This window comes from Garra rufa, chromosome 8 (genome assembly GCF_049309525.1).
Source record: "Garra rufa chromosome 8, GarRuf1.0, whole genome shotgun sequence".
In the NCBI taxonomy this organism is placed as follows: Eukaryota; Metazoa; Chordata; class Actinopteri; order Cypriniformes; family Cyprinidae; genus Garra; species Garra rufa.
In genome coordinates, this window is record NC_133368.1 from 34,903,789 (window position 1) to 34,931,184 (window position 27,396).

General features: G+C 36.3%; 1 protein-coding gene across 1 annotated transcript in view; it reads right to left on the reverse strand.

Annotated features, from left to right (window-relative positions):
* lrp1bb (low density lipoprotein receptor-related protein 1Bb) overlaps nt 1–27,396 on the reverse strand; it is a 414,599-nt gene that overhangs the window by 254,864 nt on the left and 132,339 nt on the right. Inside the window, exon 2 of the mRNA XM_073845088.1 lies at nt 22,799–22,936. Within this exon, the coding sequence (XP_073701189.1) occupies nt 22,799–22,936 (138 nt within the window). The remainder of the gene's footprint in view (nt 1–22,798; nt 22,937–27,396) is intronic.

Genomic DNA, 27,396 nt, shown 5'->3' on the forward strand with positions numbered 1-27,396 from the left:
CCAGTGTTCAGTGTGATGGTAGTGGAACAGATGTGGCCTGATCTAACATGCTGAGGTCTGTCAGTCAGAAAATCCATAACCCAGTTGTAAAGTGAGGTGTTAACATCCAGGTCTCTAAGTTTAGTGATTAACTTAGATGGTCTGAGAGTGTTGAATGCTGAGCTGAAATCAACAAACAGCATTCGTGCATAAGTGTTTGTACTGTCCAGGTGTGTGAGTACAGAGTGCAGCGCTATGGAGACGGCATCATCTGTGCTCCTATTGCCACGGTAGGCAAACTGGTGTGGGTCCAGTGTGGATTGGAGGGAGCCCTTGAGGTGTGAGAGGACCAGCCGCTCAAAGCACTTCATAATGATGGGTGTGAGTGCTACAGGGCGGTAGTCGTTCAGGCATGTTGGGTTGGAGTGTTTCGGCGCTGGCACAATGGAGGTGGATTTAAAACACGCTGGTACAGCTGCTTGGGCAAGGGACATGTTAAAAATGTCTGTGAATACCCCAGCGAGTTGCTCTGCACATGCCCTCAGTACACGGCCAGGGATACCATCTGGTCCAGCAGCCTTGCGCGCGTTGATCCAACTCAGTGCGGTGTAGACATCTGAAGAGGCAAGTGTGATGGGTGAGTGGTCGGTTGAGGGAGTGATTTTGGTGGCAGTGTCTATATTGTCTCTCTCAAAGCGAGCATAAAAGTCATTAAGCTCGTTCAGGAAGAAGACATTGGTGGCTGTGGGGGTGGAGTGGCTGGGTTTGTAGTCGCTGATGGCCTGAATGCCCTGCCACATGCGTCGAGGGTCAGAATTAGAAAAGTGCTCCTCTAGCTTAAGTTTGTAGCAGTGCTTGGCCTTTTTGATGCCCCTCTTCAGATTTGCCCTGGAAGTGCTGTAGGCCTGTGCATCACCTGATCTAAAGGCAGTGTTGCGTGCTTTCAGCAGGAGACGCACTTCCTTGTTCATCCATAGTTTCTGATTTGGGTATGTGGTGATCTGTTTCTGGGTTGTAACACTGTCTATGGTAGTATTAATGTAATCCAGAACAGAGGAAGTGTAGCTGTCAATGTCCGTGTGAGAGCCACAGGTGGCCTGAGAAGCAAACATAATCTGTGTGTAGAAACCTGTCCTGGAGTGTGAAGTCTACCCCCGCTGGCCACACTTTGATGGTCTTCACTGATGGCTTCACACGGTTGATGAGGGGTGAGTATTTGGGAGCGAGGAACAAAGAAAGGTGGTCTGATTGTCCCAAGTGGGGGAGGGGGGTCACGGTATAAGCTTCAGCCATGTTTGTGTATACATGGTCTAAAGTTTTATTTCCTCTGGTGTGGCAGAAAACATTTTGATGAAATTTGGGGAGTACTGTCTTTAAGTTTGAGTGATTAAAATCCCCCGCAACAATAAATGCAGCCTCTGGGTGAGCAGTTTGTTGTTTGCTGATGGCCGCATGAAGTTCATTCATAGCAAGCTTGGTATCAGCATCGGGAGGAATGTAAGCAGCTGTTATTATGATGGAGGTGAACTCCCGCGGCAGATAAAACGGTCTACACTTAACCATGAGAAACTCTAGGTTAGCTGAGCAGTGTCTCCCAATAGTAACAGAGTTCGTGCACCAAGCTTTGTTAACATAAATGCACAATCCTCCGCCTCTGGTCTTACCGGAGTCATCCGCCGTTCTGTCTGCCCATAATGTGTGAAGCTCAGCTAGAGCTATAGCACTGTCCGACACATCACTGTTTAGCCATGTTTCAGTGAAGATCATGACATTGCAGTTCAAAAGTTTCTTGCTGTGTTTGATGCGGAGTCGAATCTCGTCCATTTTGTTCACCAGCGACCGTACATTAGCGAGGAAAATGCTGGGTAAAGAGAGCCGGTGTGGTGTTAGCTTTAGCTTAGCTCTTAGTCCTCCACGCTTCCCCCGTCTTTGTTTACGGTCGCGTCACCGCCTTCGAGCACTTCCGCACGGCCGGGTAGAGTGCGCAGCCGCGCGGGTGTTCTGGTGATCTCAGGGACGAGTCGAAGATTACTGATAAAACTGTCGGGGAATGTACAAACCAATATCCAAAAGCTCCTGTCGGGTGTACAATGTAAAGGCACGACGGTTCTGTACGAACAGACCCGAGATGAGCAAGTAAAATACTGCAAATTTGCAGAAACTGGAGAGACACTGAGCCTCGCGATGTGTACGTGCCGCCATCTTGGTCGTTAAATAACATTTTGCAGTATTTTTATTTTGTTTTGTATTTTTAATTATATAAATGCAATCTTGAAAAGCATAAGAGACTTCTTTTAAAAAAACATGTCAAGTCATACTGATCCCAAAACTTTTGAGCGGTAGTGTATAAAATTAACATCCATTGACACTCCCGACTCTTGATTTTATTACAAAATAAAACAATATTCTCTTAAATTACTACTACTAACAATAAAATAAAATAAAATAAAATAAAATAAAATAAAATAAAATAGCCAAAGTACTTTCTAGTTATGGGTGCAAAATTAATCAGGCGGTCAGTGAACAAACTGCAGATGGTCTGTGAGAATGCCATCTGAGGCTGAGACTCGTAGCTGGCATGCTGAAGCAGGTATAAATGATTTATGGATTTATGTCACGTTTCATGACATGTCCTAGCAGCAACTCCAGAGCCAAGCTTAGATGAAGCTACTTTTGTAACAGAAAATGCCATATAATCATAAGGGTCAATGAATGTTTAGGGTGTATCTTAAAACATAAAAGGATAAAATATAATTTTCATACAGAAAGCATTAGATTAGAGTCGAAGATTACTGATAAAACTGTCGGGAATGTACAAACCAATATCCAAAAGCTCCTGTCGGGTGTACGATGTAAAGGCACGACTGTTCTGTACGAATAGACCCGAGATGAGCAAGTAAAATACTGCAAATTTGCAGAAACTGGAGAGACACTGAGCCTCGCGATGTGTACGTGCCGCCATCTTGGTCGTTAAATAACATTTTGCAGTATTATTATTTTGTAGTGCGAACTATTCCTTCCGCCATGAATTCAAATCAAAGTTTGACGGTTGATGAGCGGAGCATAAGCTTCTTCATTACTAGTTCCAAAACGTCACTTTAGAACTAGTAACGAAGGAATGTTGAGTTGCTTCATTGAAAGCCTATTGTATTACTGCATCAAAATCTCACTGGCTGTGTCTCATTTAGAAGGCTGCGCCCTCCGGAGGTCGAATCCTCTGGAGGTTGCATCCTTTGTAGGATGTGTATACGAAGTGTCCTCAACTTAGAAACAAACGAGATGGCCTTTGTAGGACGGGCGGAAAAGGAAACAGGATTTATCACGTTGCTATGCCAACACATTTAGAGCATTGTTACGCTCTCACATTACTTAAATTAAGGAACAAAGTTCATCTGTTAAGATAAATTAAGAACAAAGTTTATCCGTTTTTACTGATTTAAATTCTAAACACCACATCTTCGCTTGTGTGTAGGGCTGGGAATCGATTCCAAAAAGAATCGATTCCTCGATTCCGAGGCATTGGGAATCGAGAGTCGATTCCAACGTTTGGAATCGATCCTCTCAAGGGGAATCGACTCCTCACTCAGAGCCGTTTTCAGTTCAACAAAACTTACCTCTTAAACGGAGGGCTGCATTTCATGAAGGCTGCATATTTCGGCTGCAAGTCATCAAACGTCGATTAACGAAAATAAACGTAATAAAATCGACTCATTACTAAACTCGTCTGAGTTTAAGGATGCAGCCTTCAGTTTGAGAAGCACCCATTAATTTGCCTCTTGCTCGCTAATAGTTATTGTAGTCTGATACATTTCCACGAAAAGATTCGTTCGGATAGATCATATAAATGAACCAGTTCAAAAAACGAATCAGATGTTATTTTACAGGAGAACTGGCTCATGATGTCCACAATTTTGAGCGCTGCACGACAGAATAGATCACGACGTGTCTTGATCTTATTTACATCTTAAATAAATGCTATTTTTAATCTTTCTATCAGCCAATGATAACTCTGAAAGAAAATGCAGAGAGCACGTCAGTGGCCGAGAGCGCATCTGATTGACAGCTACGCCTCGAGCTCTTATATCATCCTGCATTTATTGCGAAATTATAGCTCTTATATCAGTGTTGTTGTTAAAGTTCTGTTTATTTTGTTTCAGTGTATAGTTTGCTAATTTTGTCATTTTATACACGTCACGTCTTGTTTTATTCATGCAATAAATGCATGTCCACTGCTGAGCTGTGGGTTATGACTAATTTCCTGGGCAATGAATTACAATTTGAAAACAGTCAGAGCTACAGAAAAATAGTATATATATATATCTTTTTTTTTTTTTTAACAAATGAAGCTTCATATTATGAGAAGGTAACTTTATACGACCTTTACATCCTGCATTTATTGCGAAATTAGCTTCCTCCAATCTAAAAAACAAGAATCGAAAAAAGAATCGAAACAACAGTGAGGAATCGATTCTGGAATCGAATCCAATCGATTCCAGAACCAGGAATCGGAATCGGAATCGATTCCAAAATTTTCGGAATCGAACAGCCCTACTTGTGTGTACATCTGCCAGCGCCGGCATTTTTTAAAATTAACGACAGTTGTTTGCAACGCAAAGAATTGTGGGTTATCTGTAGTGGCAAAGGATACACCTCATGCATCCTTCGAATTTCTGTGAAAGAAGGTCGCATTCGAAGGTCGCATTTGAAGTGTCCTACTTGCTTTTCTGAAATGAGACAGCCTCGATGACGCATGCAGCCTTCGAATGCGACCTCCGGAGGGCGCAGCCTTCTAAATGAGACACAGCTACTGTATCATGTTTGAGTATTATCACAGAGAGATGGACTGAGCAAGTGATTAACGTACCTGCATCTGATGAAGCATTCATTATTCATATTCACGATGATATGACATTAGTTTGAATGTTTACTGAAGAAAGCGTTAATATCTGTTCATTAAGGGTGATTTTGCTGCTCAGTGCATTTATTCGCTGTGGCAAACTGTTGTTAAGCTAAAAATAACTTTCGCTTAACCAAAGACTATAGAATACCAAAAAAGGACTTTGGCTTAACTTCAGTTTAAAAGTCCCAAAGTCACTATTAACTGCTCACTCATAACACGGTCTCTCGCCATCTAAAGGCGGAACAATGTAACGTTAACTAAATTCACCATCACGAATGTACTCAATACTAAGTACTATTATTAAATACATTATTTAAAATATAGTTTATATACATTTTTATCTATTGAGTAATAATATTTAATAAACAACAACAACAACAAAAACGGACATCAAAAAGTTGCTAGGCAATTCAGTCAAGAGTAAAGGCAGCATTCAGCATTGAATTTACATAAACATGCTACATGAATTATCTTCTTCTCTGGAACAAATAATAAATTAATGAGATCAAATACTGCCCGTTAGATTTACCCATATATATATATATATATATATATATATATATATATATATATAAAATGTCTCTGACAGATATCACTGAAATGGGTGTCCAGAGAAATCACACCTGTCGCTGTGACAGTCCTCGGCTCTGTAAACAACAAAATTGTCAGGAGTGAGAGGCAGATGCATTTTTAGCCAATCAGAAATGCTTTTTGACCATAATTTCGAACATTCAGGTTATTGACGTGGGGTTGGCGGACTAATTGGAGGTTGGGGTTTTGTAAAAAGAACATGTGGTTCAACTCAAATCGCCTACGGCACCTTTAGGACCTGTTGTGTTTTGATAGCCCTGAAAAGGAACACTAGGAACACTCTGAGCTTGCTATTCACACCCCATAACTTTGAGCAGCTGGATTCATGAACTTTTTATTGGATGCAACCTGCTTTGTGGAGACAAAAGGCCAAGCGAAGCAATGAGAAGGTAGGCTGACAGATCCCCAGGACTAATCCTTATATCTGCTTTCAAACATCAGCACCCTCTCAAGACCCGACACGTAGCCAGACAGACGGATATTCACAACAATGTTTTCCACTGATGCTGAAAAATATCATGGCTTTGCTAGGCAGTCACAGAAAAGTGCAGAAAAATCATATCAGAGGGAGATCAACATTAAAGGGGTCAACAGATGCCCATTTTCCACAAGTTGATGTGATTCTTTTGGGTTTTAATGAAAAGTCTATAACATACTTTGGTTAAAATTTCTCAGTGGTAGTTAAAACAACACCCATTTTGCCTTGTCACAACCAGCTCTGTTCAGAGCAAGCCATTTGAGTGCATGTCCCTTTAAATGCTAATGAGCTCTGCTCACACCGCCCTCTCTCTTTGGTGAGAAGACTGTAAACTTTAGCCACATTTAGCTGCGAAACTTGTTAACTAACACATTATTAGGAAAAGCGATTTGCGAAGATTAAAAAAAAAAAAAAAAAACTCATTTCTTTTGTAGGCGAAGCTGGATCACGAATGATTCGCACGAACATAAATGCATTTAGATAAATTTGGGAGGCGCATTCCCTTCAAAAACTAAAATAATCCTCCGCACCTTCAGCAGCTTGGTTGGGAGTAAATGACGACTACTATGTTCATTATTACATCCAACAACAGAACACCTCAATCATTAAGAGACATTCTTTTCTACTCCTGTTCCGGTGTCAAAACAATAGCGTCACACAGACAAGAATCAGAGAATGGCTTGATTTGAAAAAAGGAGTTATGATTTTTAGGGATTTAAAAAAATAAAAAACACACTGGGTGGATATTTATCTTTATAGGGTGGATGTGTACACACTAGGGGTTGAACGACTTCAGATTTTTTAAAGTCGACATTTATGTGATAAAAGTCGAGTCGACGTCGACTAGTCGCTTATGACGTCATTATTAAACAAATAGCCTACCTAAACCTTGAGCTGAGACTGGAACACCTTGTGCACAGCTATGGCATATGACACAGCGCTGCCTAAATGGCTATTGCTCTTACAATACTTTGCTTTTATCAGTTATTTTGTCTTTGGGTCGTTATATTTCTCACAGGTTTCTGCTCGTTCTAAATCAGATACAGATAAAGTAGCACTGTAAAGATTACATTTATATAAAGTCATTAGAGAGCGATTGCGTGTGTGAATTAATTCTACCTTGCAGCGTCTCTCTACTAGCCCAATAATAAAGCTGTGGGTTTTAATTACTAAGAAATATATGCTAGAAGTTTTCAGTTCCTAAGCTATATTACGGAGAAATAATAAAACAGTGTTGACAATTCATTTTCGCACCGCGCTTTTGAATGATTGCGTGCGCGCGATCTGTACGAGCTACTGTCTGTCTGTGGCCTATGTGTGTATGCGTTACAACGCAGTGCATTAGATTAGAATGGCAATTACAATAAGCTGTTTAAAACGTGCATTCTCCTGTTCAGTTTTAAGCATTAAGATAGTATAATCACACGTCTTGTGGAGCGCTTTCGGAGTATGCTTTATCTATAATTTTAGCTCCTTTTTTAAAAACAGAGAGTACTTCAAAGACTTCGTATCCTGTTGCGCCCTCTGTAGGACCAGCGACTAGTCGACGCTAAGCTTAAAGGTGCAGTGTGTAATATTTAAGATTATCTCTAGACAGAAATGCAATATCATATACATAACTATGTTTTCAGGGGTGAATAAAGACCTTACTTAATTAACCATTATGTTTTTATTACCTTACAATTACCAGTTAATATCTACATACACCGCGGGTCCCCCCACATGGAAGCCGCCGTTATGTTTCTACTGTAGCCCTGAACGGACAAACTGCTCTACAGATCGGGTTTCATCACTAATGTTCTTGGGAAAAACACTGACACAATGATGAACAAGTAACTGCAATATTCACAATAACATCGTTTTATTGAATTATCAATTAAATATAATTCTCTTATTTACGTTTTAAAAGAAACTTCATTATTCTTTGCTGTCTGAAACGACGACATCTTAATCGCGTGTCGGTTGCCGTAGTTTCTGTAAAGGGAGGGGTGAGCGGTGGACGGAGCCGTTGGTTGCAATCAGGTTGCAATTCAAAACTTAACCGCTAGATGCCACAAAAATCTACACACTGCACCTTTAAAGCGTCATGGCAGAGCATTAAAGTCGACTAGTCGACTATTCGGTTAGTCGGTGCAACCCCTAGTACACACACTGCCAACACACATTTATGTTCAAACAACATGTAAAAGTGAATTTACATCCAATGACCCCTTTAAAACAGAATCATGTGGTACATGTACAACAGATGTTTAAAGGGATAGCCTACCAAAAATCAAAGTTGGCATCTTTTTCTTAAAGGGGTCATCGGATGCCCATTTTCCACAAGTTGATATGATTCTTTAGGGTCTAAATGAGAAGTCTATAACATACTTTGGTTAAAATTTCTCATGGGTAGTGTAAAAAACACTCTTTTTCCCTTGTCAAAATCAGCCCCTTTTAGAGTGAGCTATTCTGTTGCATGGTCCTTTAAATGCTACTGAGCTCTGCTCACCCCGCCCCTCTCTGCCGTGGGATGACGAGCCGTAATGTTTAGTTTAGCCGTGTTTAGCTGCAAAACTTGCTAACTAGCACATTTTTAAGAAAGCCCATTTGCAAAGATGCATAAAGAACCCTTATACTGACTTCTGCTGTGGGTGAAGCTGCATCACGAATGATTCGCACAAACATAGACGCATATGTAGATCGGGATCAGCGATTTCCTTTAAGTAACGTTAATCCTCTGTGTCTTCAGCGGCTCAGATGTCAAGAGTAAATGACGACTGCTATGTTCATTATTACATTCAACAACAGAACACCTCAATCGCTCAATCAGAGACATTCTTGTCTTCCCCTGCACCTGAGTCGACACAATGGCGATCGGAGTCGGACTGTTTCAGCTCGGTGGGGGCAGGTCTAAGGTAAGGCGCTCATGTCAATCAACTGTCAATCGTGGGACATCATGTCAATCATGTCAATCGTGGGACCGCCTTCTGTCGGTGTATCGTCACACCGACAAGAAGCTGAGATGACCTGATTTTAAAAAGGGGATATTACTTTTAAAGATTAAAAAATACCACTGGGTGGATTTTTATCATTGTAGGGTGGCTGTGTACACAAACTGCCAACACACATTAATGTTCAAACAACATGTAAAAATGAGTTTTGCATCCGATGACCCCTTCAAGAGAAAACTGAAAGGCTTTAGTATTATCTGATTGAAGGCCAGTTTTTAATGAAGACTTGAAAATCAATGTAATGACAAACACCTGGCTATCTTTTGCACTGATCACCGTAATAATCATAACAAGCATGCACTGTTTTTGTTGTGACTGGCTTGAGTTCAGCACTTGTTGTGTTTTTTAATGTGCTATTTATTTGAAATAGTTATTTTTAAAGAGACATCTCAAGGTAGAGCGGCCTGTTGTGCTCATTTGCATTCTGCAAATGTTGCATTTGGTTTCATTCATTAATGTGTAAATGTGTCCTGTATCAGTGTGTGTGCTGCTAAAGTAAACGTGTCCTGGTTATGGGTGCTCTCATATGTCCTGAATGCTGCTGAAAATTATAAATGACAATTTATTACATTAAAAACGAGTTCCCAATTGGAGTCTGGATTTTTTTGTGTAGTTGATGTGAATTCAACAAAACATTGCATCATGCATAATCATGACCAACAAAGGCTGACCTATTAAGGATTAAAAAAGGCCACCTAAAGCAAATCAATGCATTTTTATAAGAAAAAATATCCATATTTAAAACTTTATAAACTCCAATCTCTAGCTTTCGTTAACTGAACACGCGTTCACGAAAGTGTGGTGTTCTGGCAGATGCCGTAGGACATAGCGTAAGCTAGACTTGCAAGAATAAAATTTTGTTTACAGGAGCAAAGGAAAACCAGTCTCCTCTTTTCTTATATCGAAATCCTCCAACATTTTTCTTTACAAATTTTCATTTTGTCTAATTCTTGACCGGTGTTCTCTCTTCTGCATTTCCATGTTTGTCACTTCTCACCGGAGCTCTCACTCAGGCCTACGTCCAACAGTTCGTGAGTACCTCAGTTAGCAGAAGCTAGAGATCACAGTTTATGAAGTTTTAAATATGGATATTTTTCTTAAACAAATTCATTGATTCACTTTAGAAGGCATGTATTAACCCCCCCAGAGTCATGTGGAGTAATTTTTATGATGAATGGGTGCACTTTATTGAACTTCTATTTGACTATTGAATATCAACACGCTTTCACTGCTATTATAAATCTTAGAAGAGCCAGGATATTTTTTTTTTTATTTGTCATATATACCTAGGATGGCTTGAGGGTGAATATTTTCATTTTTGGGTGAATTATCCCTTTTATATTTTAAATAGAACTAATAAATTTAGTAAACATATTACCTTTGGGGAATTAAGTCAAGTTATCCTAACTTTAAGAGGTTATTTATACTGATTTTTTAGAACAATGGATCTCATTCACTTACAATGCATACACACAAATCTACCTACGAATGTTTTCAGGAGCAAAACATGATTAAAAACTTTCAAACTAAAATGTGTTCTAAATATATGAAAAATGCATAAAAATATGTGTTTGCTGACTAATAAGAGGCCTGTAACCTGGGTTTGTTTTTTGTTGTGTTTGAGCTGGTTTTAGAATAGCAGCATTGTTCGAAGATCTCTCTACAAGTCTCTTAGGCGACAATTTGTATTTTTAGAGTGTGATATGTTTGCTGAGAGTGACGAAAGGTGATAAAGGAGAGTTTTGTGGAAAGCCCTTATTTACTGCTGGTTTGGATGTGTTTTATGCAAATGACTAACCTCTGGCACACAGTTCCAAATTCATTAACATTAAAAGTAAGTTAAGAACAAATTCATGTGAGTATGCACATTGGGAATTTGAAGGAAATTAAGTTCTGCTGCATGTATAAATATGAATAATCCACGCAATTACAGTTGAGTTCAAAAGTTTACACCACCCTTGCAGAATCTGCAAAATGTTAATTATTTTTACCAAAATAAAAGGGATCATACAAAATGCAAGGTATTGTTTATATAGTACTGACCTGCATAAGATATCTCACATAAAGGATGTTTACATATACTCCACAAGAGAAAATAATAGTTGAATTTATAAAAATTACCTGATTCTGATCCACAGCTGTGTTTATTTTTTTGTTTAGTGATAGTTGTTTATGAGTCCCTTGTTTGTCCTGAACAGTTAAACTGTCTGCTGTTCTTCAGAAAAATCCTTCAGGTCCCATAAATTCTTTGGTTTTCCAGCATTTTTGTGTATTTGAACCTTTTCCAACAATTACTGTATTATTTTGAGATCCATCTTTTCACACTGAGGACAACTGAGAGACTCTATGTGCAACTATTACAGATGGTTCAATTGCTAACTGAGGCTCTAGAAGGAAAACACATGCATTTAGAATGGGGGGTGAAAACTTTTTGAATTTGATGATCAGGGTAAACTTATTATGTCTTCTGGGAAACATGTAAGTATCTTCTGTAGCCTCTGAATGGCAGTACTAAATGAAATATATATATGATATTTAGGCAAAATAAGAATGTACACATTCTATTCAAAAGTTTTCACTCCCAGGTCTTAATGCATGTTTTTTTTCCTTCTGGAGCATCAGTGAGCGTTTTAACCTTCTGTAATAGTTGCATATGAGTCCCTCAGTTGTCCTCAGTGTGAAAAGATGGATCTCATGGACAACAGCTGTGGATCATTCAAGTAACAACACGGTATTAAGAATCAAGTGTATGTAAACTTTTGAACGGGGTCATTTTTATCAGTTCAACTATTATTTTCTCTTGTAAACTATATGTACACTTCTTTTATGTGAAATATCCTATTTAGGCCAGTACTAAATATACAACAACATGCATTTTGTATGATCCCTCTTATTTTGGTAAAATAATGAACATTTTGCAGATTCTGAAAGGGAGATGTAAACTTTTGACCACAACTGTATAAGTGAATGAGACACATACTTTTTCTAAGTCTTTAGAAAAATTTTAGGGGGAAAAAAAGAATTTTTAAGAAAAGTTTTTGTGGAAAAAAAGAATTTAGGGCCATAAGAAGTAAACCTTGTTTTTTTTTCATGGCAAAACACTTATGTTTCTAGTGACAGAGGGTCCGCCTCCTCTCCTATCACTGTCGCCTCGGCCCACATGAAGGCTCACCACAGGAGGGGCGTGATAACGGAATGCTGCTGGCAGTGCGTGACGAGGCGCACTTGATGCTTATTGTGCCCTGTCACCGCTGCTATAAATCCAGCATCACGTCTCTCCTGTGCTGAGCCAGCCTCCCCTTGTGCATCACAAACTGTCCCCGAGGTCAAGGTACGCTGCCACATGAGGGGCCACCAGTAAGCCGTTGACTCCCTGGCCCAGCCAAGCGGGAACTATCTCCTTTTAAGGGACCCTTTCTTTAAAACATTTTACAGAAAAATGTCAAGGACAGATACAAACTTTAAAGCCCTTGAAAAACAGAAATCAGTGGGAGTCCTGGCTCACTTGTTGCCCTAGGTGACAACATCCTGTGAATTTCGAAAACACAATCATTTCTCAAATAAAAGTTAAGCCCAAAACACAAACAAATCTCTTAAAGGGAAATTTTGTGTGATTATTTATAGGTGCCAGTTTAGAGTTCTAAATAGTGCATATTATGACCCAGAGGGACACAACCAATCATTTTTTTTTTTTAATTAAAGGATTAGTTCAATTCCAGAATGAAAATTTCCAGATGACTTGCTCACCCCCATGTCATCCAAGATGTTCATGTGTTTCTTTCTTCAGTCACAAAGAAATTAAGTTTTTTGAGGAAAACATTCCAGGATTTTTCTCTTAGTAGACTTCAATGGTGGCCAACAGGTTGCAGTTTCAATGCAGCTTCAAAGGGCTTTACACGATCCCAGCCAAGGAATAAGGGTCTTATTTAACGAAATGATCAGTCATTTAAAAAAAAAAAAAAATAATAATAATAAAAGCAAAAAATATTAAGTGAAACAACAAAAATAATTATCTATTTTCAACATTGATAATGTTTCTTAAGCACCATATCAGCATATTAGAATCATTTCTGAAGGATCATGTGACACTGAAGACTGAAGTAACGACTGCTCAAAATTTAGCTTTGCCTATGCATGTTTATGCATTGCCCACCAGATCACATCTCCAAGTATTATTCATTTCAATGAGAGGCTCAACAGAACTCAGAGAATAACACATTAAACCTGTGGCTAATAAATGATAGAATATAAACTTTGTGTGGGCGCGAAACACATAAAGTTGTATTTCTTATCAATAACTTAGAGAAGATTCTTTCTTCTACTGAAGTGATACACAGATGGCCTGAAAACTACTTATTACCCCACCCACACAAACATGAACATGAGTGAAAAGAAAGAGCAGCAGAAGTCTGTAATTTTACTTCCCCATATGGATTAATTACAGGCCAACTCTGGAGACCTTCGTGGCCTTTGTTTCTCCAAGGTCTGTCTTAATCCAATCCTTTGCCTAGCTTTCAGGGCCCCCTAATTAATCTGGGACCAAATTAAGATGCTGATCTTTGCACAAGCCATGGTCATTGGAGAAGCAATAGTGTTTAATAAGCATGCCATAGGCCTGCTTCTCTAAGAGGAATTCGATTTGTTGAAAATGAGACTCTCTTGACAAATTAAAGTTCACACAGTATGTTTCCAAATTCATGCATTCCTGATAAATGCCATATTTATCGAGAGCTGTTTGTATATGGAAAGTTCACAAATAATTTCCATAATTACATTACAATAAATGCATTGTATACACAAAATCTATCTATCTATCTATCTATCTATCTATCTATCTATCTATCTATCTATCTATCTATCTATCTATCTATCTATCTATCTATCTATCTATCTATCTATCTATCTATCTATCTATCTATCTATCTATCTATCTATCTATCTATCTATCTATCTATCTATCTATCTATCTCAGATGCAAAAAGCATTAAGAATTATCTTTTGTATTCAATTGTGATGGAAATTCCTATAAATATGCATCAGAGTAAATCATTTAGCATCTCAATACATTTTTAAACCTCCCTTCCTGCAAAGAAAAAATAACACTGTAATTGGATTTGATGTCGCCAGATTGTAATGGGTTTTTTCAAAACATTACAAAAGGTAATGATTTGACAGATGATTCAGATGATGCAGTACAAACAGAGAAGTGCATCAAATACTGATGCAAAAGGCTGCCATATTTAGAAGTAAAAAAGGCAGAAAAAGCAGAGCTTTAAGTCAGTCACACTAGAGTTGAACTTGTTAAATTCTCAAGCATTTACTGTAAAGTTACTATCTATCTAGTGTTGGCATTTTACAAGTTTTACATGTTCTGTAGAAAAATCAGTTGCATCATGGAATACCACACAATCTTAAGTTTAAATAAGACATATCATGAAATTATCATTAATTGTACAGTGTTTAAGTGATATAATCAGGTCCCCGCTTTATCTACCAACCCAGAAAATGTGAAAAATTGTGTATTTGACAGTTTAAGCGCAGTAAGACATGAAAGAGAAGTTTAGTTTAGTTTAGTATTCACATGCTGTGTGACAGCTGCCTATATCAGAAGTTTAAACTAATATAGGTACGACCTGTAAACACAGCACTATTCTAGAAAATTGGGTGGGGAGCAGCAGCTCATTTGCATTTAAAGAAACATGCACGTAAACAGCATGATTCTGCTTCCAATCAAAATGGGCATTTTCAAAATTATAAATGATCTGTGGGGTATTTTGAGCTGAAACTTTGCAGACACATTCTGGGGACACCTGCAATTTATATTACATCTTGTTAAAAGGGGCATAATTGGTCTCCTTTAAAACACCACAAAAAGTCATAAAACCATAAGCATATTTAGCAAGGCAGCTATGCTGCGATAATTACCAACAAGACTGCTCCTTCTCCTCAGATAATCCTATTAGAGAAAATAATCAGACTATGAGACTAAAAACGACCAAAGGATCCTGGATTAAGAAGCACTGGTTTCAGGGTTAATCCTCCAGAGTTAGCCTATGCCTTTATGAACTCAGACAGGTCAAAAAGTCAACGGTGATTGCTTGTTATTGCACAAATTTGACCCTATATTATGATTTAGGACTATCCCCAAAGGAGTCAACTGCACATTAAGTACTACCCTGTCATAATACTATTCAAATGAGGTACTTGACTTTCACATTTACAGTAGCCTGGTAATGAAAGGTGCATGACCTACTGAGACTAACAATATGAGCCGTCTTCAAACAACAGTGAACAGCCACATACTGTACGGCATCACTGAACATCATCGGTCTCATCTGAAAATGACCAGCAGCTAGTGAGGGGAACGCTTAATGCATTCTGGATGATATTCCATATCATTACACAAAACAAATTCAATAAATATGCTAATAGCTTATGTGTAGGTGAATGCACTCCACTTTTCTTTAAACTGAAGAGAAAACAGGAAATGGCTTGCACTGCATTTGTGGATATTTATATTTGCACCGTTGTTACCGCTGCTGTCCTGACCCTGGGGGATACTGTTTGTTTGTTTATATGAATTGTTGGAAATTAAAAGTTAATCAAGTGAAATAATTGAATGCTGTTGAGAGGCAAAGAGAGGGAGGGAAGGTACATCTGTGACATGATTTTTCATTACTTCGCAAAAGCAACATTATCTATTAACAATGGCGTCCCCAAATTTGTACAACTATGCAAATGCTAGTTTTACTCACGACAAGCTAATGCCTGCTGATGTGCACATTTGCTCATTTACTTTCAATCAGGTTTTTGTTAAGTAATAGAACTAATTAACAAAGTTGTCTTTGTGGGGTATTAATACTTTTATTCAGCTTGTATCTAATTTCAAATGAATACTGTTCTTATGAACTTTCTATTCATCAAATAAACCTACAAAAAATTATAAAAAATATTAACACAATTTGTTTTTGTTTTTTTATACATTGTGAAGGTAATTTATTCCTCTGTCTGTCTGTCTGTCTGTCTGTCTGTCTGTCTGTCTCTGTCTCTGTATATATATATATATATATATATATATATATTGCAAGTTCTCTTACTTAGAAATCATGGAGGGGTCTACAATTTTCAGCATAGATGCATTTCCGCTGTGAGAGACAGAATCTAAAAATAAAAATCCGTGAATCACATTTTATGATTTTTTAAAACAATTTATTTGTTAATTACTGTGTCAAATAAGTATTTGATCACTTGAGTCAAAAAAATGTAATATTTCGTACAGAAGCCTTTGTTAACTATTACAGGTCAAACGGTTCCTGTAGTTCTTAGCCAGGTTTGCACACACTGCAGGAGGGATTTTGGCCCACTCCGCCATACAGATCTTCTCAAGATCTGTCAGGTTTCGGGGCTGTCGCTGAGCAACACAGAGTTTCAGCTCCCTCCATAGATTTTCTATTGGATTTAGGTCTGGAGACTGGCTAGGCTTCTTACGGAGCCACTCCTTGTTTTTCCTGGCTGTGTGCTTTGGGTCACTGTCATGTTGGAAGACCCAGCCACGACCCATCTTTAATGCTCTGACTGAGGGAAGGAGGTTTTTGCCCAATATGTCACAATACATGGCCCCGTTCATCCTCTCCTTAATACAGTGCAGTCGTCCTGTCCCCCTAATTTGAAATTAGACTAGACATCATTAAAACAAACTTAAAATGCTGGTTAATTGCTTTGCGTGTCTTTAAGCATACATAGATAGATTTGTTTCTGCTTTAAGCGGGAGAGAAGCATCTCAGTGGATCAAATGGTAGATCAAAACTGTACACCAGAAAGAAGGCAGTTTTAATGTATAACACGTATGGAGAATTATTTCTTTAATCACATTTCAGGGCTGTGAAGAGACTTCCTCTATACTGAAAGCTTTCTTCTCTTTTATTTTCTACTTCTGTAATTACTCTAACTGGTATGTAATTGCTTTTGAGAAAGGGAATCATGAGCTGCTTTTTAATGATTGAACATAATATAAGCACATAACTAGCACAATCGATGAAATTACCTAAGGGTTTTCATTTGTTATTGCATTTGAGCTTAAAGGCAATGCAAATGAAATTTGTTCTTATATTAGCTTACTTCGAAGTGATTTTAAAATCACTCACAAAAAAAAAAAAAATTGTCATTACTAGTTTCTTCAACTGTGCCACTTGTCTGCATGAGTTGAGAAAACATTTTTAAATATGTCCTGGGTTAAGAAAAAGTCATAGTTTGTGATATATTTCCTCTTTGTCTACCACAAACCTGGTGTAAAAATGCTTTCCTATCACATACTGCAAATGTCCACTTTAATACACAGACAGAAAGCAGGGTAAGGTGTTTATATATCTGGAAATCTGGAAAATGGGCAGCTGTGTCGATCAGTTTATTCCTAAGCCATGTATGACTTTGCAATGATAAAGGAAAGTGGTTAAACACTTTTACATGCCCATGTGGCTTATTAAAGAGGTAGTTCACCCAAAAATGAAAGTTCCTTTATTCATTACTCACCCAGAGCTACTGCTCTGTACAATTTAGCTGTTATTGTTGAGTAAAAAGTAAATTAAATAAAGAAAATAAGTAACTTTAGCTAGGCCAGTAAAAGTTTGAGTAATTTTTAGCACTAAATTAGACCATACTTTTAAAGTCTATGTGTTACTTAGAAACATCTAAATAATACAAAGTAATAATGCAATAGAGTCATTCTGTGTCAACTCAACCAGTGGTCCCCGGCTCAAATTTTGGCTTTTGCTACTATTTTTCTAAAAAAAACACAGATATGTATAGTTATGAAAGCCAAAATATTAAATGTTACAGATGTATATTTAATGAGTAATCCACTATGTTGTAAAAGGGGATCAAAATGGATTTTCAGATTCAGAGCCAATTTACACGGGGTTAAAATGCCTTTGGAAAGATTGCAGCATAATAATGTTAATTTTACACAAAGATTGGTAGGTCTGTTAGTAAAATCTTTTGACTTTATCAATCTTTGTTCCATTATGTGCCAATGGTGACCTTTTAAAAATGAGGAAGCAGCACTTTTCAAGTTTTCTCTGCAAAGTTTGTGCTGTAACTCAAGAAGTATTAAATACATCTTCATGACCTTTTAGATATTGGGTCTCAACAAACTTTTCTTTTGTCATCTTCATTTTTAAGGCCCTGTTTGGTCCGGTACCAGAGATACTGGAATTTCAATATGGTTCCAGGGGCAAATCATTAAATTGTACACATTTTAAGTAGTCAAAAACCAAATGTGGGTCACTTTGCAAAAAATATGATACTACTTTTCTTTTAAAGAAGAATGTCTGAAGAACAAATAACGTTGAAACTAGAAATGTATCTTGATTCCTTCTGTCAATGCAACATATAAGTAAGTAAGAAAGGCTGGGCAAATCATCCTCTCTGTCAAATCTTTAGACACAATTACGATGTACAGCGTGCATATGCATCATGGTACTTTCATGAACACAGAAGAAATCATTGAATTAAGTATTTTTTAATTTAGTTTTTATTTGCACACTCTTGTATAGTTTCATAAAATTAAGGTTTAATTATTGATGTCACACAGACTATTATAACAATTTCCTTACTACCTTTCTAAGCCTTGAAAATATCAGTTGTGTTGCTGTCTAATCAGGGTCAGAAAGGTCTCAGATTTCATCCAAAATATCTTAATTTGTGTTCTAAAAATGAATAAAGGTCTTAAAGGACTGAAACGACATGAGGGTGAGAAATGAATGGAAGAACTGACATTTTTGAGTAAACTAACCCTTTAGGAATAACCGGATTAAGGACTTGCATTTTAACTCACTCAATAAAGACCTTACATACATAACCTCATGTAACTATGACAAAATGCTGTCACCACAGACACTTTTCTTGCCACTTGTCCGAAGAACAAATAATGTTAAAACTAGAAATGTATCTTGATTCCTTCTGTAAAGACAACATATAAGTAAGTAAGAAAGGCTGGGCAAAAAATTGCAAATCATGCTCTTGTAGTTTCATAAAATTAAGGTTAAACCATTGATGCCACACAGACTATTATAACAATTTCCTTACTACCTTTGTAGGCCTTGAAAATATCAGTTGTGTTGCTGTCTAATCAGGGTCAGAAAGGTCTCAGATTTCATCCAAAATGTCTTAATTTGTGTTCTAAAGATGAATGAAGGTCTTACAGGTTTGGAACGACATGAAGGTGAGAAATTAATGACAGAATTTACATTTTTGAGTAAATTAGCCCTTTAGGAATAACCGGTTTAAGAACATGAATGTAAACACACTCAATAAAGCCTACGACCACACAGTTGCAAAAAAGTAATATAAAACCTGTGCTAACAAAGTCTTTGACAGTCATTTTACAAGACCTTACATACATAACCTCATGCAAGTATGGCCAAATGCTGTCGCCACAAACACTTTTCTTGCCACTTGTATGCTCACAGCTTGTGTGAAACTTCTGAAAATTCCACCTAAGAGCTCCTAAATTCAAATGTGGCCTCTTCTCATCTCCACCTGTCAAGTATCTGTGCTGGCTGAGAGGAGCGAGATTTTGCACAGCGAAAAAGATGCAGCCAGGTGGTGGAAAAGAAAAAAAAAGAAAGAAGAAGAAAGAAAAAAAAGTTTTTCATGCCATCTCTGAAAATCTCCACTCCACTGAAGGACAATCATTAAAATAAAGAATTGCCGAACTGTGTGAAGGTGAAATAGAATGCTGTCTTTGTCTTCCATATGGGCAGAGTTTTGTGTAATGCCCTCCTGGGATTCATTATGTATATTCATTACAGGAGGGGGAGGGAAAGTTTGAGCGGAGACCCAGCTGCCATGCTCCAACTTCTCCGAGGTGACCTCATTTCCTCCCGACTGCAGGTGTATGGCTGGAAACACATGTCGAATGTCCCGGCCCGAACTCCTCAGTGGCCGGTGCTTACTCATTCAATTAGCCCCTTTGATGAAGTATACTGTGCTGCTTACTTCAGCAGACGGTTAAATCACCAACAAAACACGTCTAGACGTTCCACTTCTGCGTAACCTGTAAATCTGCCTTACGTATCATTACTAACATCTGCATGCGGTTTAACAGCTAATGTAATTTTCCTTGCACACAAGCTGCAAAAACATCAATTTGGAGGTGAAAAACTAAACAGAACGAAGGAACATTTGTGCTATGACTGCAGTGAAGTAAACAGCAACCCAGAAGTGTGCAAACTGAGCAAGTGGAATGAAAAAAGGATTTATTGCCTCAGGCCCTCATTGCTTAATTAGCTGTATCTAAAAACAAACAAATGGAGGAGGAGAACAATGAACATAATGTCTCTTAATGCTTCCTAACACCCAAGGATAACTTTCTGTGATACATCACTTGAGGCTCTGAGCACCTCTCTCTTTATCTGCAATACGTCAAGTCAAAACCTTAATCTTTCTGCCCACTGAACTAGACCAATCTCTTTCCTTACGCTGGAAGGCGATTGGTTCTTCTGTCAGAGAAAGATGTTTTGAGGTTAGCCCTTCCTTTAGGGCAGATAAGCCTGAAAAGTGAGGTTTGGCTCATAAGGAATGAGGTAATATAGTGGCAAAGGGTCATACAAATAATACTGTCATTTTTATATACCAATGTATACAATACAAAAAACAAGCACCTTATTACTGTTTCTATGAGAGAAAATATAATTTGAAGTGGAAATATCATCCAAAGGTAATAGATCTCTAGTGAAAATACTTCTTCACTAGAAAAATTTCCACTTAATCTTAAATCTTAAATATTTAAAATAAAATAAAATAAAAATTACGGCTCCTTTAAGACCAGGGTAATTGTAAAAATAAAATTGTGTTAATATTTATATATATAAATAAATTATGGAAGCTTGTTTCTACAATAAATCAATAAGAAACATAACGTATATAAGAAAATAATTTACAGGTCTTTTAAGGGGAGGTTAATTATTAAATATATATATATATATATATATATATATATATATATATATATATATATATATATAATTATGGAAGCTTGTTTCTGCAATAAAATGAGAACTATGTAAAATAAAATAAAATATTTGAAGTGGAACTGTCATCCAAAAATAAAAGTGAAAATACTTTTTATAATACTATTTAGCATTTTTAAATAAAAGTTCCAAGAAACAGAAATAATGAATCTTAAATATTTAATATAAATAAATTATGAATGCTTGTTTCTGTAATAAAATAATGAGAAACACACACAAACAAATAATAAAATAAAATTTTTGAGACCAGGGTCATTTTAAATTTTACATTTAAATATTTTTTATAAATAAATTATGGAATTATGGAAATTATTTTAAGTGGAAATATCATCTAAAATGAAGAGTGAAAATACTTCTATTTAGCATTTTTAAATACAAATTCCAAGAAACAGAAATAATTAATCTTAAATATTTCAAATAAAATATTTAATATAAATAAATTAGGGATGCTTGTTTTTGCAATAAAATAATGAGAAACACACACACACACACACACACACACACACACACACACACACACACACACACACATGTTTGTTTTTGTGAATTGTGGGGACATTCCATAGGCGTAATGGTTTTTATACTGTACAAACGATATTTGCTATCACCCTACACCTTCCCTACACCTAAACCTAGCCCTCACAGGAGATTGTGCAAACTTTTACTTCCTCAAAAAAACTCATTGTGCATGATTTATAAGCCTGTTTCCTCATGGGGACCTGAGAAATGTCCCCACAAGGTCAAAATTTACTGGTATTCCTATCCTTATGGGGACATTTGGTCCCCACAACGTGATAAATACAAGGACACACACACACACACACACACACACACACACACACACACACACACACACACACACACACACACACACACACACACATATATATATATATATATTTTACATTTATTACAAATAAATTATGGAAGCTTGTTTTAATGAAAAAAAAACTACAAATAAAAAAAATTAAAAATAATAAAAAATATTCATCTTTTGGGACTAGTGTAACTTTAAATGTGTTAATATTTACTATCAATAAATTAGGAAAGATCATTTAATTGTGAATTTTATCGCACAATTCTAGCTTTTTCTTGTTTATATCTCACAATTCTAAGAATTCTAATTCTCAGAATGGCAAAGTCAGAATTCCGAGATAAAAACACAGTTACTTTTTTTTATTCTGTGGCAGAAACAAGCTCCTTAACTAGCCAACAAACTAAATAAATAAAAAACGTTTAGATTCAACTGTGTATTCAACCCTAACAGCATGTACACAAGTCACATTTCTCAGGCAATACAGAAGTAATTATTATTCTTCCACCAGTTTCTCAAGTCTACAAAAACATGTTGTTCATCCAACCCTGCAGGAAACCCCTGCAATCCACCTGACATTCTAATCTGGTGTTGTTTATATGGGTCACTGGCCTGTTTTCAGCCAGGCTCTGGATCAAAGGGCAGGATCAGCTGCTCCTGGCACTGCCCAGCTGGGTGCCACACTCTTCCAGTTCACCAAAGGTCGCACTCTTGGCCAGCCTGAGGTGTGCCGCCTCTACTAACGGGCATCCACCCAATGCCAACTGCTGAGTCGGTATTGTCATATCACAGAGTCCAGGTGGCTCTACCTGTTTGTTATTGTGGCTTGGATGATTGTGAACAAGAGTTGTTTGTGTCCAACATCACACCTGCAGCGTCATTCACCTGTTCGCCTTCCATTAGCGCAAAAAACTATTTATGTAAAGATAAGCAGCAATATCAAGGCTGTTTGCATCCAAACAGTGAGCTTATCGATACTGACAGATCTGCATAGCTAGTATTCAGCGTACTCACCTCGACAGTGGACTCCTTCGTCGAAACCGTCCTCACAGTCTTTCGCCCCATTACAGAGCTTGTTAAAGTGAATGCACTTTCTCGTCCCGATGCACTGTATGTGATTTAGAGGACATCTGACTATCACCTCCACCTTACCTAAAAAACAGGAAAGAATGACGGTTTACATACACATCTGGAGCCATTTTGCAAAAACATATTATCCACACAGTTTCACTGTATCTTCAGTAATTAACTACCAAGACAGTTTCATGCAATTCTACGTGGTTCAGACAAATGTCACTTGCTTTAATTTTCTAAGCTTTAAGTGATGCAAATGAAAATGGGAATCAATCCAGTTGATTGAATTCGGTTTAAAATGCACTGCCAGCCTCAGAGTGATTTCATTTTGTGGCAAAAACTTTCCTTCAGCACCATTTCCTGTCTGTGAGAAATGCTAATAGAATGGATACAGGTTTCTCATTTACAATTTGTCCTTTCTCTTTTCTATCCTAATGAATGCTAATTTAATTAGCAACTTGAAGCCAATACATCTCTTACTGTATAAGTAAAGTTCTGCATAGCAATGAGGCTGCAGAATCAGTTTAAGCAAACTGGCATTTGTTTCAAAGCAGAAATAGTAATAAAGTAGTAATGACTAAATATTACTATGCTTAATTATTACTAATCTGTTAAAATAGATTAAATTCATTAAAAGTCACAGCAAATATATTTGTAATGCTACTATTTCAATTTCAAATAAATGTTGGTCTCTTGAACTTTCTATTCATTAAAGAATACTGAAAAAGTATTATGGTTTTCACAAAAGTATTCCGCAGAAAATTGTATTTTATTTTATTCTGAAAAAAAAAGTATCTTGGTTTGCACAAAAATATAAAGCAGAAAAACTGTTCACAACATTGATGATGACAATAAATGTTACTTGAGCACCAAATCAGCATATTAAAATGATCTCTGAAGACTTTTTATTTTATTGTAGTTTACTTATTTTTAAAACTGAAAAAGTATGATTTTCACAAAAATATTAAGCATAAAAACCATTCACAACATTGATGATAATAATAAATCTTACTTGAGCACCAAATCAGCATATTAAAATGATGTCTGAAGACTTTTTATTTTATTGTATTTTATTTATTTATTTTTAATACTGAAAAAATATGATTTTCACAAAAATATTAAGCACAAAAACCATTCACAACATTGATGATAATAATACGTTTACTTAAAATATTAAGTAAAAAATAAAATAATAATAATAAAACATTCACAACACTGATGATAATAATATATGTTTACTTAAAATATTAAGTAAAAATAAATACAATGATAATAATAAAACATAATAATAATAATAATAATAATAATTAATAATAATAAATGTTACTTAAAATGTTACTAAATCATCAAATTAGAAGTTTTTTTATTTTATTTTATACTAACAAGTATCATGGTTTTCACAAAAACATTCACAACATTGATGATAATAAAAAATTTTTACTTCGAATGTTACTAAATTATCAAATTAGAATGATTTCTTTAATTTAATTTAATTTAATTTAATTTAATTTAATTTAATTTAATTTAATTTAATTTAATTTAATTTAATTTAATTTAATTTAATTTAATTTAATTTAATTTAATTCGAATACATTTTAACAAAAAAAATACAATTACCCTAGCCTCAAAAGACCTGCAATTTCATTTTATTTTATTTTATAAGATTTCATAATTTAATTAGTATAATATTTAACAAAAAACTAAATTGCCCTAGACTCAAAAGACCTGATAATTTATTTTATTTTACGAGCCTCTATATTTTAATTAAAACAATAATTAACAAAAAACTTAAATTACCCTAGACTCAAAAGACCTGTTAATTTATTTTATTTTATTTTACGAGCCTCTATATTTTAATTAAAACAATAATTAACAAAAAATCAGCTTTGCCATCATAGAAATAAATTGTAAAATATATTAAAGTGGAAAACAGCTATTTTAAATTGTAATATTACTGTTTTTCATCAAACAATGCAATGTAAATGTTTGCAGAACCATTTTAAACACTTTCTATAAATAAAATTCTTAATATATAGCAAATAAATAAATATCATACAATTATTAAAATCAATACGCAGCCATAAGGGTGCAAAAACCCTGCATAAGCAACATTTTTCAAAGATAGCATTGCTTTTCTCCAGATAAACAATGAAGTTCACTAAAACAGCTTTCTTACAGTAAATGATAGCATTGCTGTAAATAGCCCTTTTCTCCATTAAAATATACATCAACAGTCTGTAAACGCTGCCACAAATGCAAATGCGTTCACTTGAAGGTGTTACTCTGTACAGTAAACAGACATTTGCATGTAGGCTACGCTGCTAAGCTATTCTGAATCACTCTGTGTGTGAGAGAAAGAGAACAAGAGAGAGAGAGAGAACGAAAGAGAGAGACAGAGCCAAAGCCTCAGAGATATCTATTGACATGGCTGCACCAAGCAGCTGTTTAAAGATTCATGAGGCACATAGGTGACCCTCATCTGCTTGAGCAGCCACAAGAACACATAAAACACGTCTAAGTGAAACATCGACTTCCATCTCGCACACTGTGAATATGTCACATTGCACCTTAACTACATTGGTATCAATTACCATAACTGCAACACAGCCACTTAGCGTGAGATTTATAGCTGGTGTGACAGGACCTCTTACAAATCTCCGGAGTCCCAGTTTCCTTCGAGCTCTGATCCTACACCACTGAAAACATCCTCCGGAAGAGTCGAGGTTATCCATCAGCTTTCATTTAGACTTCATAAGATAAAATGACGCCGTAATTAAGGGGGTCGTTTAATGGGGGATTGTCATCCCTTAACATATAACAGGCGTGTGATTTATCCGCCGATGCACATTTATGCTTTTCACAGTTCACAAAAGCATCGCATTGTTCTCACAGACGTTTTCCATTTTCTCGGTCACGGAAATGTGCAGAAACATTTTTCTTTTTCTTTTCTAGTCTGCCTCTTTCCGAGCCCCAAGGATATTCTAAATTAGGGAAAGTCAAATGTAAGTGACCTCAACTTTGCATACTCATATTTCAAGCGTGAGTACAAAAGGCAGGCTAATCAACCTCACAACCTCGTGGCTTTTCTTCAGAGAGCTGGAGGAGAAGATACAGGACATGCTTTTCAATTAAAAGTCATTTGTTTCAATCCTCGGCCATACAGACGTACATACACAACTCAGCACATTTAACAGTGTCAGAGGGATTTTGGGCCCCAAATATGTTGATTAATAGCCATGCTAATTTTCAATTAAAACTCTACAGATATACTGGCAAACATCTCTCTAATTATGCATTCATGAGACGCTTTTCCATTATTCATGAGTAAATACAGCAGCAAAACAATCGAGGGGCTCATGTCACATGCGTTGCTCTGTTAACGCAGTGGAGTGAGGGGCTGTGACAAACTGTGATTATCCTAATAAAACTGCATTGTCAAATACAGAATCATTCCACTCACAAACTGATTGGGGACTAATCTAATCAGATGAGAGGGAGAGATGAATATTCAGGAGTTTCAGATGCACCGCACTGGATAACACAGATGGCGTCTGTGCAGTTGAGGGATGATAGGAAATTATTTCTCTTCACCCTGTACCGAATTAGAAGGCAGATAGCACTCGTGGTGAAACATCTTCCATCATGAGGAAACTCATGAAAGTGGAGGCGGAAAACACATGCTTATCGTACTTGCATAGAGAACTGTTCAAAACAAGCATTGGAGATGAGTAACAGTCTATAGTAAATATGTTGTGTACATTTATGCCTTTGGCATTTTAGCTTACATGTCTTGTAAAGTGAAAAGCTACATGCTTTAAAAAAAAAAATCCATCATTAACTTTAAACCACTGCTTCTAGCCAAAATACCAGTTCATAATAGGGCTGTGTATTGGCAAGGGCCTCACGATACGATACATATCACGATACATGGGGCACGATACAATATATCACGATATATTGCGATACATTAAATATTGTGATATATTGCAATAGTTTGTATTAATATGCATGTCACATTGACAACTTGATAAAGTCGGCAGACGAATTACAATTTCAATTCCAATTTATTTTCCATCCATTCCAGTTCATTAAAACTGCACAGTGTGATTGAACAGAGTAGCCAACGTTACTTTTTCCCAACACTTTAGCCTACTTTGTGTAATAATGAAAACATTTATGTCAGTGAAAAAATAAGTCCAAAACTCTCTATTTTAACATTTTGAACAATAGGGCTCAGCAATCTTTTTCTTTTTTAAGAAATTCTTGTGTTTTAATTTTTCTGATACTCAAATGAAAGCATAAACATTAAGTTATGATGATTTTAGTTTTTTGGCAAACAGAGGTTTACTGTTAAAATCAATACATGGAAGAAAATTTATATTCAGTTTAAAACGTTTAAATAATAATTGTAGTTTTTTTTTCTATAATTAAGTGGTTAATCTTGTTGTAATATTTATTTTTTATCATATATATTGTTTTATGTAAATTATTTAAATAGGAATATATAAACACCTACATTATACTGTACAAAAGTAATA